At 49.2% G+C, this 18,604-nt stretch overlaps 6 protein-coding genes across 6 annotated transcripts; 3 read left to right on the forward strand and 3 right to left on the reverse strand.

Moving 5' to 3' along the window:
• Positions 1–78: 78 nt before the first annotated feature.
• On the forward strand, positions 79–1,766 carry FOBCDRAFT_225385 (autophagocytosis associated protein). Its single transcript, XM_059609688.1, has 3 exons — positions 79–935; positions 983–1,448; positions 1,504–1,766. The coding sequence occupies exons 1-3, from the start codon at positions 412–414 to the stop codon at positions 1,555–1,557; spliced, it is 1,044 nt and encodes a 347-aa protein (XP_059465106.1). The 5' UTR covers positions 79–411; the 3' UTR covers positions 1,558–1,766.
• A 667-nt stretch (positions 1,767–2,433) lies between these two features.
• On the reverse strand, positions 2,434–4,840 carry FOBCDRAFT_40279 (uncharacterized protein). Its single transcript, XM_031187051.3, has one exon. It carries the CDS (start codon positions 4,655–4,657, stop codon positions 2,645–2,647), a length of 2,013 nt encoding a protein of 670 aa, XP_031038186.3. The 5' UTR covers positions 4,658–4,840; the 3' UTR covers positions 2,434–2,644.
• Positions 4,841–8,540: 3,700 nt separating this feature from the next.
• FOBCDRAFT_294448 (uncharacterized protein) lies at positions 8,541–13,674 on the reverse strand (the record flags this gene model as incomplete). The annotated part of the gene is made up of 2 exons (XM_031187050.2): positions 8,541–13,390; positions 13,440–13,674. 2 exons carry the CDS (start codon positions 13,672–13,674, stop codon positions 8,541–8,543), a joined length of 5,085 nt encoding a protein of 1,694 aa, XP_031038185.2.
• A 242-nt stretch (positions 13,675–13,916) lies between these two features.
• On the forward strand, positions 13,917–15,455 carry FOBCDRAFT_225390 (Pre-mRNA splicing Prp18-interacting factor-domain-containing protein). The gene has a single exon (XM_031187049.3). The coding sequence runs from the start codon at positions 14,018–14,020 to the stop codon at positions 15,419–15,421; it is 1,404 nt and encodes a 467-aa protein (XP_031038184.2). The 5' UTR covers positions 13,917–14,017; the 3' UTR covers positions 15,422–15,455.
• A 71-nt stretch (positions 15,456–15,526) lies between these two features.
• FOBCDRAFT_225392 (uncharacterized protein) lies at positions 15,527–16,572 on the reverse strand. Its single transcript, XM_031187048.3, has 4 exons — positions 16,526–16,572; positions 16,398–16,463; positions 16,220–16,318; positions 15,527–16,155 (listed from the first exon to the last, which is right to left on the reverse strand). Exons 2-4 carry the CDS (start codon positions 16,460–16,462, stop codon positions 15,744–15,746), a joined length of 576 nt encoding a protein of 191 aa, XP_031038183.1. The 5' UTR covers position 16,463; positions 16,526–16,572; the 3' UTR covers positions 15,527–15,743.
• Positions 16,573–17,757, forward strand: FOBCDRAFT_225393 (ribosomal protein L21e-domain-containing protein). The gene is made up of 3 exons (XM_031187046.3): positions 16,573–16,876; positions 16,954–17,069; positions 17,185–17,757. The coding sequence occupies exons 1-3, from the start codon at positions 16,841–16,843 to the stop codon at positions 17,513–17,515; spliced, it is 483 nt and encodes a 160-aa protein (XP_031038181.2). The 5' UTR covers positions 16,573–16,840; the 3' UTR covers positions 17,516–17,757.
• The last annotated feature ends 847 nt before the right edge of the window (positions 17,758–18,604 follow it).

Here is an 18,604-nt window from a genome sequence, read left to right on the forward strand (position 1 = left end):
AGATAAGCCCAGCTCCGTACCCGCTTCAGTCGAGCTCCCCCAACTCTGAGTGGCTGTCCCCCACGTCACGGCCAATGAGGGGTCCAGGCATGCACCTCCATGTGATCGCCTCACCAGTGAAGTCTATTACTCAGGCAGCTCAACATATTTGTCTTTCTTTATCAGTCATTCTCCCTCTCTTTTCAGGCAGACGTGACGGAGAAACGACAAAGTATTCCAAAGACTTTTTTTATTCTTTTGAACTTTGACTTCTTTGTATCCCCACCAAGCTTATACAGAATCTCAACCCCGCATCCTTTCAGCGATACAGCGCCTGAGTCTACTCTACGACAAGCTTATCTTTCCGACTTCTTGAACATCAACAGACATCATATCTATCGAACGAGCGAACCGAGACGAAACGAAGCCATCATGAATTACATCTACTCCACAGTCAACACCCTACGGGATCGTTATACACCCGTCTCTCACAAGTCAACCTTCCGCCAGACCGGTCAAATCACACCAGAAGAGTTCCTCGCTGCGGGCGACTACCTTGTGTACAAGTTCCCGACCTGGTCTTGGGGCGATGCCGACTCTCCTGAGCAGAGAGTGAGCCATCTTCCTCCCGGAAAGCAGTTCCTCGTGACACGCAACGTTCCCTGCCACCGACGCCTAAACGACGACTTTGCGGGTGATGCAGGCCATGAGGAAGCTCTTGTGAACGATGGCGACGACTTCAAGGGCGCTACTGGCGACGACGAGGATGGTTGGCTGAGGACCGGTGGTCTGGCTAGTTCCCAGCCGCTGAAGGTCAAGGAGGTGAGGACGGTGGATGATTCCGGAAATGTCGGTGATCGAGAGGTTGTCGAGGATGATGATGAGATCCCAGACATGGAGGATGAAGACGATGATGAGGCTATCATCCGTGATTCTAGCGCCGATTCCAAGAACAGGTATGCAACACAGTTTGCGTTTCAGGAAGATTACTAACAACTAGCAGCGCTCACCGTACATACACTCTCTACATCATGTACTCCCCCTACTACCGAACACCCCGTCTGTATCTCTCAGGCTATCTTGCCAGCGGCCAGCCGCTCCCCCCTAACGACATGACAGAGGACATTGTCGGTGACTACAAGGACAAGACAGTGACACTTGAGGACTTCCCCTTCTTCGCCAACAACATCAAGATGGCTTCAGTACATCCTTGCAAGCACGCCTCAGTCATGAAGACACTACTCGACCGTGCCGACGCCGCTCTTCGCCTGCGTCGTGAGAAGCTTCGTGCCGGTAACAGCCAGACACCCTCTGGCATGGAAGGTCTGGTAGATGAGATTGGAAAGTTGGATGTTAAGGGTGCTCAGGAAGCAGCGGACAAGGATGAGTGGGAGGAGGTCCAGGAGACCGAGATCGATGATCAAGAGGTTGCTATCCGAGTGGATCAGTACCTAGTTGTGTTCCTCAAGGTGCGTCTATCCATGTTGCGTGGAATTGTTCTCCATTTCCTAACCTTATTTCTAGTTCATGGCCAGTGTGACACCTGGTATCGAGCACGATTTCACCATGGGTGTCTAATCAGGCGAAACAATGACCAAGATTAGATTTGTGGTCAAGAGATACAGATGGTCAAGAAAGTATGGATTGGGAATCACTATATCGGGAGAATAGGCGTTGACGGTGTTCGATTGTTAAGATCTTCTATGGTAGCGACTGTATTCAGACAGTGTAGATTTTTTTACTTCCAGCATGAATACACGGAACGGTATCTACAGTATGCCTACTTACTTGAATGTGTCAGCCTGATGACTGTCACCCTTTTAATGTTTTGATGATATACAACTTGACACGCGGTACTATGTATGTCATGACTCAGAGAAGATAGGAACATTGGTCGAGCCTTTGAACAAAAGGGGCCATCAAGGAAGATTGTGAAAAACAAGTCACAGCAGAGATACCGAACCGATGAAAAAAGAATGCCTTATTGCCCACAGGCGATTTCCTTAATATCTACTGGTGAATGTATCCTCAACTCCCTTTGTTACGACCCAGACCTTCATGTTGTTCCACGAAACCCGGAAGATGAAGCCTTGCTCCAGACAACTCCCATTTTCCCATTTTCGCCCAAGTCCTTCATCCGATTCCGACACTGACTTCCTATCATTCAGGGTATTCAAACACAGACCTCCACCAATGTTCCAACTTGCATAAAACAATTCCAAGTGAGCCTGCCTTCCTGTCATAAGCTCATAAACGCGTCACTGTTTACCGCTATTGCGACAATAATGTTGTAGAATCCGCGATTCCCAATAAAACAAAACGCAAAAGGTATAATAACCAGTCCCCCTATACTCCTGTTCTATAAATGTGCATCCTTTTTTTATCCCTTGTCCCATAAAACCGCTTGTGCGCTCGCTTGCCGTTGAACCTGATTGAAAACTCAACCCGAGGTGAAAAGACAGTTCGCAAATTCGACAGACATATAAATCGTGACGTGCGTTCAAGACCGCTCAATAGGCATTCAACGCGAAAACATTTCATCATCGTGAGTAAGACGTCAAGGGGATGCTTGAGAACGCTCCGAATCTTGCGGCGACGACGGTGGAACCTGGTTGCACAAGCTCGAGCTGCAAGCTCGATAACTTGTGGCTCCAAGGATGCCGTCCTACATGGCACCAAAAGGGGCACCAAAGTTGGACGTGCTCTTCAACTTTAGAGGAACGTCAATTTCAATAGCCTTGCCACTGCCTTCGCCGTCACTATCATCGGCATCTCGCTGGGCGTCAGCAGATCCATCCCCGCCGACTGGACCGGCCTGTTTAGACATATGCGTGGGAGCATTGGAGCCAGATGGACCAGCAATAGATCCTAGCCCATGACCTTGCATCACAGCCGGGAGAGCATTTTGTCCTTGGCTTATAGGCTCCAGTGCTTCGTGCAATTTTTCAAAAAAGAGCTCATCTTTGGCTGGCATGTTTCTTAACATCAGTGGTCCCTTGAGAGCTTTGTCGCCGCCACTAGGTTCCATCATGAGATCTGGTGCGTTTGGGTCAAGCTCTTCTGTAACAGATATAAAAGACACCTTGGAATCGCGCCTATCAGATTGCACAGGTACCGATAGGCTGTCATTCTTCTCCTCTTCCGCGACCACAGCTGCATCCAGATTGATGACAGACTCAACGGTAGGCGTGGCGGCCTCGCCAATGATGGAACCTGGGTCAGTCGGATTGACTTTAGGGAACAATGACAGGGAATGATTGGGTGTATGGCCAGCATGCATTGTTAGCCGTCGAGACTCGACAGCAGAGAGAGCTTGCAACGTATATTCCTTGGAAGAGGCCCGGGCATTCGTGGGGCGTCGAGACTGCTCTGGGCTTCGAGCGACGGGACCAGGAGGGGATGCTACAGGGGATGCCGGGTTTTCGGGGGGAGATGCGCCGGCGGCGAATGTGGGCTTCTGGACCGCAGTGGCCTTGAGTGGGATACCTTCCAACTTAGGGTCGATTTCTTGAACATCAATGACTGGAATAGGAGTGGCAACGTCCTCTGTAGGGGACGATAGGAAGTCCTTGGCCACTGGGTTCTGTGTCTGCATCCTGGGGTCGAGGGGGATAAAAGGTGATGATTCGGGCTGTGTTGTGGGAGATACTCGAGCGCTGCTTGACTGGAAATAGTGAGGTCGACGAGATGCTCCATCAAGACCAGGTGGAAGAGATGACGCATCGGACATGGACAGACCAGTTGGAATGGTCGGATTTTGTCCCCTTGACGCGAGTCGTCCTGGTGGAGCTTGGAAGTAGGAACTGTCCATGGAGCCCTCACCGCTTCCGCCACGCTGACTCGCGAGAGGCGATACCACGCCCGTAACCTGAATACTCTGCGCTGTGACAGCCTTGAGTGCACTGTTCTCTCCTTCAAGCCGATGGACGCGTTCTTTGAGTTCTTCGATTTCTCGGGCCATGCCCTCCTTCTCGGCCTCCCAGCTATCCCGGACCTCATCCATGATGATCCGCTCTTCTTGATAGACCTCTTCAGCTCGTCGCCGATTAGCTTCGAGATGATTCCGCTCCGCTTCCCAGGCTTCACGGATCAATTGGTTCTGCTGCACGAGGCGTTGAACCACGTGCACTGATGATTGAGAGGCAGCCACTGCGTCTGCCGAAACAGATCTTGAGAGGGATGCACCAACGAGTCCGGAAGACGAGGAAACGTTGGGTAGAGGAGCTGTAGATGATGCCGGAAAGCGGAATTCTGGAACGGGAGGCGGGCCTCCGTGAGTGGGAGATACAGTCGCGGGACGAGCGTCGAAAGTGTCGAAAGATTCGGTCTGCTGAGGAAATGGTCGATAGCTCGGCGGAACAGATTGAGCTGCCCTTAAAGACTCTAGTGAGAGAGGAGATGAATCTTTGTGCTGAAGTGGCAGGGTGCTCGCGGGGGGTATTCGGCCGCGTTGAAATTGACTCTGGCTATAATCTTGGTTTTGCGGTTGACATGGGTTTAGATAGTGTTGTGGATATTGATGACGAAGGGTTCCAGCTCGAGGATACGAGTTGGGCGGAGACGGAATACTGGACGTATTGCGATAAGGGAGATGGCTATTCAGGGAAAGAAAAACATCAGAGTCGTAGGCGCCCGATGGCAGAAAAGCCTCGGGCGTGAACCTCGCAGCCATGATCATGGAAGGCGTGCTGAAGGTCTGTCACTGTGGAGCGTGGAATGAATCGGAGGAGTAGTGTGGGATCGATTTTTCGTTAGGAAGGCATAGGGCGTTTGAAGTTGTTCTAGTCGATTTCCTAAAACTTGGTGCTGATGCAAGTCGTTCCTGGTCGTTAAAGTCGTCGAGATGAAACCAAATTCGAGGTTGGGAAAAGTCGAGGAAGGCGAAGTGAGAGGAATTGGTTTATGTTATGATTGTCTCTTTCCTTTTTACTGACTCGAGAGGGAATATGAGACCAAATCCGAGACCTAATTCAAGGGATGTTGGGCGAGTTCGAGATCTAGGTATGACGCAAATGGGACCCGCCAAGCGCAAGACACAGGACCCTTTATCTTGAAGAAGGTTGTAGCGGGAGTGGGAGGGCTACGTATTGTTTGCGCTGTGCGATGATAAGCTCAGGTAGCGCAAAAAGGCGTGTTGTTATATGATATCGAAATTGACATAAGATAGAAATTGGAGAGAGGAGCAATAAATTTGGAGGTGGAGAGATGGCAAGTTCATATGGGGTATGGAAATGAGTCAAAACGAGGTAGGAGCAAATTAGAGAAAAGACGGTGACATTGATGATTCGTTCCTGCGCCAAAGCCAAGTTCGGGTCGGTACCTGCCACCCCCCAAAAGTATCCGTTCTTGCTGCCCGGGGAGGGGAAGGAGGTGCGCGTGCCGCGAAAAGACCAGGGAAGATGTGGGGAGGGTCGCCTTGCCGGTAATAAGTTGCTGTCTAGTGGACGTGCTAGACGTGGTAGCAGGCCACCATTGGGCCCAATGGCCTCAGAGAGCAAAAAAGCTTAGGACCTCGCTCTTAATGATAAAAGTATTTAGGTAAGCTTAGTATGAGCTTAGCAGAGGTGTTATTATTTATTTTTGTCACTTATTAGGATAAAGGTCTCAAGTTTTCTTGTCTCCTCTAGGAATGGGTCATGGCGGCGCCTGGCACCTCGCCTTACAGCGTCGGGCCCCCTGTAGTGCAGCGCATTGAACTTCTGAAGCACCTGGTGTGACCCCCTGTAATGGATATCCAATTGGGCTGAATTGGATCGGATGCTGAATGTTGACCTTCCCTCCTCCGTGAGCTGGAATGGCTGGAAATGGAATCGGTGACCTACCGAGACGGGAGTGCATTTCCCCAAATGGACCGTGTCTTGCAGACATATTTCGGTCTTACACAGAACAAGCAAGCCATGATTCGGCCGTAGGCGACTTATTAGCTGCGTTCCGTCGGTTAGATTGCAGCTCGTGGCGATATTACGGCTATTACTACTGTATTGCTGCTGATATGGTTTTACAAGCATTCCACTGTCTCAGCCGACGAAAATCGCCTGTTAGTATGTGAATTTGCTTCTGTTGTTACCAAGGGACGGGGCGTTGCGGCAGAGACCGGACCGGCGGGAAGATCAACAACGGGGACACGGACGATATGATCAACAAACATTTGTTTAAAGTTGTCAAGGAATCTACATCAATTTGATATCATGGATGGAGTCACTAAGCCACCTCAGTAGTGCAAGACTTTGATACACTTTCTTGTTTCTAGCAGACTTCGGCGGTCTCTCTGCGGCCATCCCTCGGAGATTCATGCTCGACGCTCCTCTTGGCTGATGTGCGAGACAGACAGGGGCAGGGGATTCACAGCATGGGGTTGGCTGCTGATTCTATGCAGGCGGACAGAGTTCAGAAGACCCTTTGTACAGGGTTAGTTAGTTCGATGGATTGATCCTTCGGCAGTGTTACAGCCAAATAGCTGTTTCGTACCTATGGAGAAGGAATGTTCGACATCCATAATATCGATACCTTGTGGTTGGAACCCATAGAATTTCGAAAGATTCCATTTATGCGCCTTTTGGAGCAAGATGAGGTTAGTCAGATATCGGCTACAATCTTTGTTCCTCATCACAATTTGCTTGATACAACCTGGAGCCTTACGGAATTCCTCAAAACATGTTTGGCATCCCTCAAAGCTGTGCCTGGCTGTCAGTTGTCGAATTGTCAAGCTTGTCAAGGTCGCATCCTGGCCTCAGATCATCATCGATATTGGCCACTTGATCTACATGATTGGCAGTCATCAGACACCAGACCACACGGAACGCATCCAGTCTTCCACTGCAAGGGCAACCTCCACTGCGGTTCGGCCCCTTCAACGTTCTAGCTTGGAGCTGGCTGATATCTAGAAGCTTTTGATTGGGTCTTGGGGTCAATCTTTGCCATGTTGCCAGCCCTCACTCAGGCACACTCACGTCTCTACAACTCAAATCAATAGCTCTGAGCTACTAAGGTCTAGACGTTGTATCTTGTGGCAAATCGATGTTCCTTTTTACTTGCCTTTTGCTCTATCTCAACAGGTATGTATGCGCTTGATTAGGCACTGACAGCTAACTCGTGTTTGGGTCAATTGCTAACCAAAATACCGTACGCGACCCCAAAAATGACTTGTTCCTTTCTCCACATTGGAGCCGAGCTTACGGATACTGTACATTGTACAACGCATCGTACAGTACAGGCACACCTCACACCGCGCAATCTATCTCAAGGAGTCATACAGAGGAGATAGGTGAGAGGTGAGGTTTGCTGGCAACGCATTGGAGCCCAGCCAAGCCCTAGTCTCGTCTCATCCAGGTCAGCCCCTCCCCGTCTCCTTTTTTCACATTTTGCTCCGGTCGTTTTATCAGAGTCAGCGATGCCATGTGGCTGGCTGTCTTTGGGCTTCGGGAATGTGGAGGCGCCGCGCAAACCAACCCATCCAAGCAAGGTTGAGCTGGCCAAGTTGGTCCCTGATCTAGATCGTTAAGCTTTGCTCTCGATCTCGGTCTGCTTCACATGTCAGTGATTGTCTGACCTGTACCTGTACCTGAGATCTAGTTGTGGATCAGTGCACAGATTAATGTTGGGGAACTCTATCCGTAGCTGTTCTAGACATGTGATTCCTTCACCTTGGCTGGAGAGGCTAGAGAGGCTCTGATGCATGCCATTCAAGCTACAGATAACAGCAAGATGATCAGCGGCCGCTATCGTGAACTATTCGGTCCCTTACTGTTGGCAGGGGTCTCTCTCGAAGCCCTTCGAACCTGGCTTGCTAACCAGCAGCTAATAGTTCCGGAGGGTCCGAGTTAGATCTCAACAAGGGGTTAAATGACGATATAGGCACATGTTATTGTCGTATCTGCATGATTCGCTTCCATCGAGTCAGTTTTGGCACCTTCGTATCTATGAATAATTGTTTGAGACAAGAAGCGCCCGTTGTTTTTGTCTAATAAGAATGGGACTGACCAAAAATCTTCAATCGGCCCCCTTCAGGTTCGGACGAATCACAAGTGGGGCCGCGATGCGGTAAACCGCTCCGCCGGAATCACGGCTCCAGGACCGCGATATCCAATACATGTTGAACTGATTTCAACATCATCTACGGTCGAAATGCTCCGACAATTAAACAAGGCAGAAGTGGCAGTCAAGTTATATAGAGTATGGGTTGAGTCACAAAACAACCATGTAAGTCTAAATATTGAATTGGGATTGTTTAGCTATTAAATGAGACTTTCAAGGGACGTAAGTAGCCAGTATACGATATGCAATACCTGATAACCCTCTACAGCCATTGCACCAACACCCGTACCGTGCGAGGGAGCCTCTGTAATCACAGTTTTACTCATGAGGTCCGAGTTCAACGATGAACCGTTGTCGATATCGTGTATAAAAGTAAAACTAAGTGAAACTGCAGGGTAGTTACCTGCATCCCATGATCTTCATGCATTATCTAACTCAACCCTATCATCCAAACGCCTCGTAATGCATGTACAAAACCACAATACCACCTCGTCATTAACACATAATCACTTACAAATCCTCCATCCTCACCACTCCAATGACAGTTTCTCCACACTGTCCACCAACGACTGTATCACAGGTTGACTTGCATTGCGCTGTCCCTTCGTCTTGCTAGCCTGCCTCATGCGTGTCCAAAACACAGGACAATCCTTGCTATCACACTGAACGTCCTCAATAGGTCCGAGGCCAGAACAGCTGCGACAGAGCGAGAGTACTTCTTGAAGACGACGTTCCTCGGTTGTGAGTCGTGTCTGGAGTGTTAGAAGAGATGAGGGAACGTTCTTGCGGCATGATGGACAAAGAGCATTGTCTTCCTGAGAGAACTTGAGACCACACACGAGACAATTTGTGGATTTCATGTAGGATTCAAGCGTTGTCTTCTTCTTACCGAGCGTAGTTGCGTGGTAAATACGCTGCACCTTGGGCATCTCATCGTACCACTGGCGTACGTTTGCACCCACAAGGTTGAAGATACGCTCCAGAGGAGGAATCAAATTCTTCGAGATATAGTATTCGGCATCGAGCTGCCAGTGAGGGTTACTCAGAAGCTCCTCGGGCGCAACGCATCGGTCAATGAGTCGCGCTCCTGGAGCACCAGTGATAACAACGTATGGAACTCTCTCACCATATTGCGGTTCTGCGCGCGCATCTTGAAGCATACGTTTTGTGCTGATGAGAGCTCCTGCAGGTGGTGCACCTTTGTCAGAGTATGTACCCAGACGCACTTCTTTGGCAAAGCAAAAGTCTTGTACCGAAACATTGTTGCGCATGATCTTCTGACATTGCTTCTGGAAGTAATCCTTGACCTGACTGAGATCTGCAGTCTCGAACAGTAGACGAAGGGCCTTTTCCTCGATCTTTTGCTCCGCGGGTGTACCGTCACGACGGACAGTCTCGATTCCCTTGGCATCGAACTCGGGCTTCACCTGATCTTTGCTCTCATATTTGTAACCGACATAACGTTTCTTGGCGAGGAGAACGCAGGGATGATAGACTTTCTCAAATTTGAGTTTGATGGGTCGAGGGTTCATTTCGGTAATTGCCTTGGAAATCTCATTACCAATATCGAAAGCCTCATCTTTTGTTCGGCCCTTCAGATAGATGAAAAGACTGTCAGTATCGCCATAGACGACTTCGGCGCCCCATTTCTCAACAGAGTGGATATAAGCAATCGCTCGTTCAAGAGTTTCTCTGCCGGTTTGTACAATGCTGTCCGCAATCTCGGAGCATGGCATACGGCCGGAGAATGACGCTGAAGTGTAACCATAAGTGACGTTGGCGAGCAGTTTGAGAGCAAGCTGTCTGTTGTTTAGAAGCTGTTGCAGGGTTTTATCATCCTTGTCTTGCTTCATGCCACTCTTCACCATGACTCGAGTTTCCAGGATCTCAGTCAGCATCTTGGCTAAAAGTGACTTGCGGATTTCTGTCTTTGCATACATCATACCATTTGGAGCAATGTTGATATAGTCCTCCAGAAGGGCAAGAAGACCTTTCTGGCGCTTATACTCAGTAAAACCCATTTTGTTCATACCCCTCCAGTCGGTGACTCGTCCCAAGAAGGTTGAATAACAGTAGTTGTAAGCGATCATGACACTCGGGTATAAACTCTGGAAGTCAAGAACCAGAAGAGGACTATTATAGAAAGCGCTCTGTGGCTCCATGACAAGTGGTAGACATTCCAGAGCGTTCTGGCCACCAACTTGCTTGCGATTCGGTGAAACAAGTAGGAAGTTCTCTGGTTTGGCAATTCTGAACATGATCGACTCTACCTTGAATTGCGATCCTCGGGAGAAGACTGAGAAGAAGTCCACGCCCAGAAGTCGTGCCTGCTCGCTGGTTCTCGAAACCAGTTCGTTGGCGTCGAGAATCTCAAGATCGATCTTTGTGCGGTTCTGGTAGTATCTCAACATCCTGTTGAGCTCTCTATGCTTTCCGCCCTTGTACCAATTTGTCAAGGACTGCCAAGAATAATGAGGTATTCTTCGATGGAGCAGGTGCCAGACGACATTCTCCATGGTGTATTGGAGAAGATTGAGTTCTCCTCGCATTGCCCTCCAGACATTAACCATGTGTCGACCGGTAACCCGAATAGTGGATGTGGTATTGAAACCCCAACGATCGTTCTCTTTGCCAAACCTGCCGTGTGATTCTGTCTTCATGCGGGAAAACTCATCACAGAGGTTGTAATCGTACTTCAGTCGTGCTCTCTCAATCAAGTAGCCCCAGGAACTGCCATGCACTTCGTAACCGGTAAGGATGTCGGGATCATGGTTCCTTACGATTTCGACCATTCGAACCATGAGATCCAGTTCAGAATTTTCTTCAATAACCTCGGCATTGGTCTGTCGCTGGATACGCTGAGTAAACTCGGCGTCATTTGACAACAGCAGGATACCTGTTTGGACACCAGCTGAATCTTGGCTGCCGGAAGCAGTTCCATCAGATTTGATCGCCCAGAACACACACTGAACTTCATCTTCCTCAGGATTGGGCACAAACTTTCCTCTGGTATTTACGTGAACCTCCAAGCTCATGGTGCTCATGTATTGAATCTCATGCTGGACGCTGGTTGATTTCTTGCCCGGGGTGTACTTGAATCCGTGCTTGTTCTTTGGCGTGGGTCCATCGATCTGAGATTGATATTGCCTAGGAGTCAATGATATTTTGAACCCTTCCGTTGCATTTGCTCTGCGTTCCTTTTCTGCCCACCACTCCTCGACTTCTTGATATGTAGGCGGTGGATTTGTAAGCTCCCAACTTCTCAGCGAGCACTTCTTCCTCTGTCGCTCATACCGAAGTTCTGCAGTGGTCTTGTCAAAAGTCTCATATTTGAGCCCGTAGTTGGCTGGAGCTGTCCCTGTTGGGTCAAATTCGGGTAGAAAAGGCAGTGTGTTGCTCTCCAGTCGAAACTCCTTCCCAGCATATTCTCGCATCCGCCCAGGGACATCCTTCTCCCTGCTGTAATAAGCATCTTGATAGATCACGTCAGGAAGCCCGTATTGTTTCAAAGAGGAAGCCACAGCGGCTGCAGAAGGGGGTAGAGAAGACACCAAGTATACTTGCTGGCTGGCGAATCGACTCATGGCTCTCTGGATTTTCGATTCATGACTTTCATCTTCTTCACGTCCTCCAGACGATTTCATGGAAGATGACAAAGCCATTTGAGGCAACTCCGCTTCAGCAGGGAGAAAACCGCTGGGATCAAACGAAACATGCTTGGTGTGACGGCCATCATCGGTCTGCTGAGAAGCAGACTTCTGGCTCATCTGGCTGAGACGAAGTTTGGTGTTCGGATCATTCTGATCTTTGACGGTAGGAAAATTTAGCTTTTGGTTGGAGCCGGAAGCACCTTTCAATACAGAACCGGTGTTTTTGTTAAGCGATGGAGGACCTTTAAGAATGGAAGCTCCTCTGAAGGAGGAGGCGAGATTTTTGTTGGCGTCTGCTGAAGGAACGGGAACTAGGTCCATTTCATCTTCATCTACCATGGACAGTTGATTGAGTCTTGTCCTTTTGTTCGATGCCTGGGATGATAGAAGATCATCGAGCGGTCGCTTGAGCTGGGTCAAATTAGACGAGGTGAGCGTCGGTGCTTTCTCCGTCCGTCCGATAAACCCTTCGTCCTCTGCATAATCAAGCAACTCTTGGTTCACCGGGAGGTCAGGAAGTTCGCCAGTCACCAGGCCACTTTGACAGACCCCAAGGGCCGACCTCCAGAATGTCTTTTTATCAAATTTGTCGGGATTGATGTTGAGAGCCGCCGCTAGTTCAAGATCCTCTTGTGGTAGTTGGTCTGTTGGTCCGCGAGAAACTTTTGCGGCAGCCTTCTCTATTGCTACGAGCGCCGCAATGGCATCTTCATCAGAGTCTTCAGGATAGAAGTCATTGTGTGCCTCTCCAACCTGACGCACTTTACCCTCATCAACGACAATACTGCTTCGCAGATCTTGTTCCGCCTCCATACCGAAGGGCAATCCTAAAGCTGGTGCAAGTTTCGATGGGAAAAGGTCTTCAACTGACTCAAAGGTAGTATTAACATGCTCTTCGTATGGATGCGGCTTTGCAAACGTCTCAAAAGTAAGCTCTTCCGGGTCAACACTGAGCTTCTCTTCAGAGATGAGATTTTGGATCTCAGTCCTGAATTCTTCCTCATGAAGCCAGCCTTGCGGTTGAGAGTCGCGAGCGTTGGCTGACATTGATACAAGGACTTCTGGTGGAAATGGACTGCTGCCCTCAGTCGGATCTTGCATCTTTCGTTTGCGTCTCTTCGTCTCATCTTTCCACAGTCCAGCCATGCTGTAGACAAGCTTCATGTCTCCGGGAAGGGGATTGGTTCTTTCCGTAAAGCCATGATGGAGAGGCCTTTCCTTGACCTTGTGTCGGTTGATAATATCCTGTACACATATATCCACTTCTATCGAGCAGTGGCTACTTCGAGGAAGCGTAGTTTCGTCGGTAATGTGATCAACAGAGATTGATCGACTGTGCCATTTGTGCAATGAACTCGATCCCTGTTCATATTCTGGAACTGGAGATCGAAACCGAGTAACGGATGCATCTAGATAATCACACCCATATAAGTTGAAGTCTGTCATGAATTGAAGAAGGTACTGAAGGTGTGCTTCGTATGGCTGAAACTTGTTCTTCATAATCACGCCTTGCTGAAGAAGATCCGCCAATCTCGTCATGACAATGGGATTGAACATGTAAATCTTCAAGAAGAAGCGATATCCCACGTGAAAGCCATAGAAGGGGACACCCTTGACAAGAGTGATCCTTGCCACGAACCTTGCACTGTCACCTTTCTGATCTCGTCGATAGCTGACTGCTAACGCATGATCTATGGACAGATGAAATCGATATATATAAGCACCGACTAGATATTTTAGTGCCAACAGATGTTTACTGGAGTATACGCGACGAACCTTCATCAGGACTTAAGCCTCCTTCATATTCCACGTACAAGTACGGAAATGCGCCGTGAATATGGGCGCATACTTTTTGTCCCGTTTCAGTAGACCCAAATACGCGAACAACAGGAACTCTGGGTCCCTTGGATATCTGAGAGGGGCGAATGTCGTTACGAAGCTGGGGGTCATATCGCGAGGGTGTCGCTTGATAGTGATCGATACAATTGAGTCTGACCCGGAACAAGTCCATATTCTTTGAAGTTTGGATCCATCAGGGGCTTAATACTGTTTATTAAGCAGAAGAGCCAAACATTGCTCAAAAAGTATTCTCAACAAGCTCAATTCACTCTGAAGGTCTTTGTGTAACCTCGACTGCTTATGAGACGCGTTTTGCTATGGCTACCAGCCTCTTACAGACGCGCGCGGTCACGTGCTGATAAGAATGCTTATCTAAACAACTTTCCGATCTAGGCTCAGTGATCTGCGACGTAGGCATCACCCGTTTTGACTTCTGAACATTTGGTTCTGATTTTTTATCTCGTTGTGTGAAAGTCGCACGTTTCAATAGACGGAAAATCTGTATATTACTCGCCATGCCTACTGCACCCGCAAAACCACCGCCCCCAAGTACTGGCCCTGGAGGCGCTGGTGCCGCTTTGAAGGAAGAGAACATCTACATCCCATCCTTCATCAGTAAACGCCCGTTCTACGCCGGCGAAGAAGGCGATGAGAATGATTACCTCCAGCATCAGCGCCGCGAAGAGAAGAACGATAAATCTCAATGGTATGATCGAGGTAGAAAGGCCGGCCCAGCGGCCACCAAGTACCGCAAAGGTGCTTGCGAAAACTGCGGCGCCATGACACACAAGAAGAAAGACTGCCTGAGTCGGCCACGAGCCAAGGGTGCGAAATGGACAGGCAAAGACATTCAGGCCGATGAGGTGATTCAAGATGTCAACATGGGATGGGACGCCAAGCGCGATCGCTGGAATGGATACGATGCGAAGGAGTATCGCAGTGTGGTCGATGAGTTCAACCAGATGGAGGAGCTACGCAAGCAGGCCACCAAGGACGGAAATGCCGATGAAGAGACAGAAGAAGGCGACAAGTATGCGGAAGAGAATGATATGAGCAAACATCAGAGCACAGCAACACGACAACTGCGAATACGAGAGGACACAGCCAAGTATCTTTTGAACCTCGATCTAGAATCTGCCAAGTACGATCCGAAAACGCGATCACTGGTCGATGCAGGTGCAACAGCAGACAAGGCAGCGGATGCATTCGCGGAAGAGGGTTTCATGCGATCCTCAGGCGATGCTGGCGCATTCGAGAATGCTCAGCGATACGCTTGGGAGGCTCAAGAAAAGTCTGGTAACACAAGCCAGCATCTGCAAGCAAACCCCACAGCAGGAGAGTTTTATCGGAAGAAGGAGCTGGAGGAGGCAGAGGCAAAGCGTGCGGAACGAGAGAAGTTACTGCTCGAGAAGTACGGTGGAGATCAGAAGGCTATGCCGGCTGCTTTGCGCAACATGGCTATCACCGAATCCGAGACGTTTGTTGAGTACGATGAGGCTGGTTTGATCAAGGGTGCGCCCAAGAAGGTGGCCAAATCCAAGTACGCTGAAGATGTTCTCATCAACAATCATACTTCAGTATGGGGAAGCTGGTGGTCCAGCTTCAAATGGGGCTACGCTTGCTGTCATTCGTTCATAAAAAACAGTTACTGTACTGGTGACGATGGAAAATTGGCATGGGAGGCGGCTGAGCGTCAACGAACTGGGGCCAACCTGGTCAATGATGATGAAGAGGAGACAGAGGAGCCTTCAAAGGAGAAGGCAGAGAAGAACAGAGAGGAAGAGCAGCCGCGCAAGCGGACAAGAGAAGAAATGATGAATGGTGTGACAGAAGAGGAAATGGATGAGTATAGGAGGAAACGGACGGTGACGAACGACCCAATGGCAAAGCTGCTGGGCAAGGATGAACTTTTATCATAGCGATGCATTACTATACATAATTACAACACTATTACATACCATGGGCATCAGATACATGGCGACAGCTACATTGACATTGAAACATTCACAGCAAATGAAGAATTATGGGTGGATGTCGTGATTGGATTCATGTTTCATGAGATTCATGTACACAGGTGGAGAGACACCGGGAAATTTTTGTTTGTCGTTATCCGGTGAAATCATTCCATTTTTATCCTCTGGCCAACGCCGCAAGCTATGAAGAGAATCCCCTTCCCATGAGTGGTATTCCATCACCAAGTGCCCTAGACAGGGGGGATCGTTTTTGCATTTTAGGTTGCATTTACTCCTCGTCCTCCTCGTCCTCACCACCCTCACCGCCAGCAGCGGCGGCGGCCTTCTTTCTGCGGACACGGCCGGGACGGCCACCACCGAAGGGCGAGGTAAGAGCAAAGTCGATGTGCTTCTGGGAGTCGAGACGGACGATGAAAGAGGGAACGTTGACGATCTGCTTTCCGACTCGGATGTGACGCTGGCGGATCAGAACACGGGCGTGGTGGATAGACTTGGCAAGACCGAGCTTCCAGACACAGGTCTGGAGACGGCGCTCAAGGAAATCCTCGATCTTAAGAGCCAGGACGTAATCGAGCTTCATGCGGGACTCGTCAAGGACACCGACACGGACGAGACGTCGAATGAGGGCATTGCCTTCGAAGAGACGCTTGGGGTCCTTCTCGTCGAGGGTAAGAAGCTGACTGTAAAATTGGTTAGAAGACTCTTCCTCATCAGCGCACACAAAAAGTGCAAAGGTTTACATACCGGGCAGCACGACGGATCTTGGACAGAGTCAGACCGACTCGCCAGACCTCACGCTTGTTGCGCAGGCCATACTCGCCGACGAGCTTCAACTCGGAGTCACTATTGTTATTCGGTCAGTCTTCATTCACATACGACTTAAACAGAGACAAGCTCATGTTCAGTGGCCGGTGATACTGACAGTCGGGCAGACTCGAAGGGTCGGCGGGGGACACGGGAGGTCTTGGAGTGGGCGCGGGGAGGCATCCTGAAGACTTTGTTAATTGATATTCTTTGGCGATGCACTCGTGGCGGCGGTGATATACTCACTTGACTTGCTCCTTGGGTGTTCTGCGGGAGTTGAACTTTCTCACAAGACACGAATCGTAGCAAAATGTGCGGACAGAAATTTGGCGGAGCTAGCGGTCACGTGCGCCAGCTGAACCCTAAGATGCAGGTGCGACCCAACCCACAATCGCCCTTGCCCTACTGAGGTGGGAAAAAACTTTCGGAAAATCTGAGGTCCCGCTCCCACAAGGCCGCCTTCGAGAAATCCACAACACCAAAGCGAAGGACTTCACCATCTCTTTCGCCAACCACGACTACTAACCCCAACCCGACCGGTACCGGCATATCACATTCGAGATGGGTCACTCCTACGGAAAGAGAGCGGGCACCCGCGTATGTTCAACCACCGATTCCTGCGAGAATGAAATTTCGACGACGTCGGCATGAGACTGACGATGTGAATTTTTTAGTATGCCTTCAGCCGGGACTTCCGCAAGAAGGGTATGATTGCCCTGAACACCTATCTCCGACAGTACCGCGTTGGTGATATCGTCGACATCAAGGCGAACGGTGCCGTCCAGAAGGGGTAAGCAGAGCTCCCTTTGCCATCATGCGACAATACACGCGAAATTGCGAGACTTGGACGCTTTTTGGAGGAATTCCTGTGGGCATTGGAACAGGAGGGCTAACAATGGTCACAGTATGCCCTTCAAGGTGTACCACGGCAAGACTGGTGTCATCTACAACGTCACCAAGTCTGCTGTCGGTGTCATCATCTACAAGCAGGTGAAGCACCGATACATCGAGAAGCGAATCAACGTCCGAATCGAGCACATCCAGCAATCCCGATCTCGTGAGGACTTCCTCAAGCGAGTCAAGGCCAACGCCGAGGCCAAGAAGGAGGCCAAGGCCAACGGTACCGTCGTCCAGGTCAAGCGTCAGCCCGTTGGACCCCGTGAGGCTCACACACTGTCGCTCGCCGACAACCCTCCTCAGACCGTCACTCCTCTTCCCTACGAGACTACGATCTAAAAGAAAAGAATTGCGGGGTTGGTGGTGCTGGCTTCTATTTACCTGGGGTATTGCGTCCGGATGGGAAACTCTGCATGGCAAGGGCTTGCATTTTGATGTCCATAGGCAATGAGACCAAAAAAAGACATCGTTTGAAGCATGCCACTGTCTGTATTTGAAGATACCTTTAGTGAAATATGCCTGGCCTATATAATGGGCATGGCGTCTGCTTGACGTATGAATGAACTGACGTTTCTCCCTCATCCATTCCGTGTGATTAACCGATGTCGTTTTCTTAAATATTGAGGTGCATGGTGGATGCCAAACACAGATTCGGGTCCATTACTGGATCGACAAGTATCACATTATGGCTCATCTAGTTATGTCATCTAGTAATATGAGGCCTCGTTACACTATACTTGCAGTGATTCCAGTTTCGTCGTGATATTAACATTGTCGTCAATAGAGACGCTCAAAATGATCCAAGGCTTCCATGTCTAAGAACATCAATTCGATTGTCCCAGTCCGCCTACCCTGTACCTTTTATGTTGTTATCGTGTTATTCAGGTGCCCTGCCTTGACTTACATACGAACAAAATACTTTACTCGGCATTTCATTCTAAGCGTTACGTCGAAGTGCCACTCGAAACTTCTTTCGATAAGGTAGTCACAAGTTAATTCCTCGCCAATTGTGTCTATCTCCACGTCGTTCTTGAAAGTTCAGAGTGAACTCGTCGTAGACAGCACTATACTTATAGAAACTCATGAAAGAAGACGATATGAGTTGTTGCTACACTACTGAGATAGGCTCATTTCGTATGTCGAGGATCACAATGTAACAAAGAGCCTTTCAATGCCGTACATGAGTCGAGTTGACCCTGCACGTTGCAAGTATTGGGTGGGACTCTCAACTGAGAATGAAAGCTTTCTGTATATGCTTGGCTTAGGTTGTGTTATTCTATGTAGATATGTAGCTCGAGAGCTGAACAAGATAAATGTTGTATGTGAATACCTGAGAAGTCTGCAAGATTTTAGAGTTCACTTTATGAAAGCTGTGAATAATTGATGAACATATTATATAAAATTTACCAAATTTTAATATGAATGCTC

The sequence above is a fragment of the Fusarium oxysporum genome, chromosome VI (genome assembly GCF_013085055.1).
Source record: "Fusarium oxysporum Fo47 chromosome VI, complete sequence".
Lineage (NCBI taxonomy): Eukaryota > Fungi > Ascomycota > Sordariomycetes > Hypocreales > Nectriaceae > Fusarium > Fusarium oxysporum.

Coding starts and splice junctions, on each gene's coding strand:
- FOBCDRAFT_225390 (XM_031187049.3), top strand. CDS start 14,018: ATGCCTACTGCACCCGCAAAACCACCGCCCCCAAGTACTGGCCCTGGA.
- FOBCDRAFT_225393 (XM_031187046.3), top strand. CDS start 16,841: ATGGGTCACTCCTACGGAAAGAGAGCGGGCACCCGC. Junction 16,877..16,953: donor GAAAGAGAGCGGGCACCCGC/GTATGTTCAACC, acceptor TGAATTTTTTAG/TATGCCTTCAGCCGGGACTT. Junction 17,070..17,184: donor AACGGTGCCGTCCAGAAGGG/GTAAGCAGAGCT, acceptor CAATGGTCACAG/TATGCCCTTCAAGGTGTACC.
- FOBCDRAFT_225392 (XM_031187048.3), bottom strand. CDS start 16,462: ATGCCTCCCCGCGCCCACTCCAAGACCTCCCGTGTCCCCCGCCGACCC. Junction 16,319..16,397: donor CCCTTCGAGTCTGCCCGACT/GTCAGTATCACC, acceptor GAATAACAATAG/TGACTCCGAGTTGAAGCTCG. Junction 16,156..16,219: donor AAGATCCGTCGTGCTGCCCG/GTATGTAAACCT, acceptor CCAATTTTACAG/TCAGCTTCTTACCCTCGACG.
- FOBCDRAFT_40279 (XM_031187051.3), bottom strand. CDS start 4,657: ATGATCATGGCTGCGAGGTTCACGCCCGAGGCTTTTCTGCCATCGGGC.
- FOBCDRAFT_225385 (XM_059609688.1), top strand. CDS start 412: ATGAATTACATCTACTCCACAGTCAACACCCTACGGGATCGTTATACA. Junction 936..982: donor AGCGCCGATTCCAAGAACAG/GTATGCAACACA, acceptor AACAACTAGCAG/CGCTCACCGTACATACACTC. Junction 1,449..1,503: donor ACCTAGTTGTGTTCCTCAAG/GTGCGTCTATCC, acceptor CCTTATTTCTAG/TTCATGGCCAGTGTGACACC.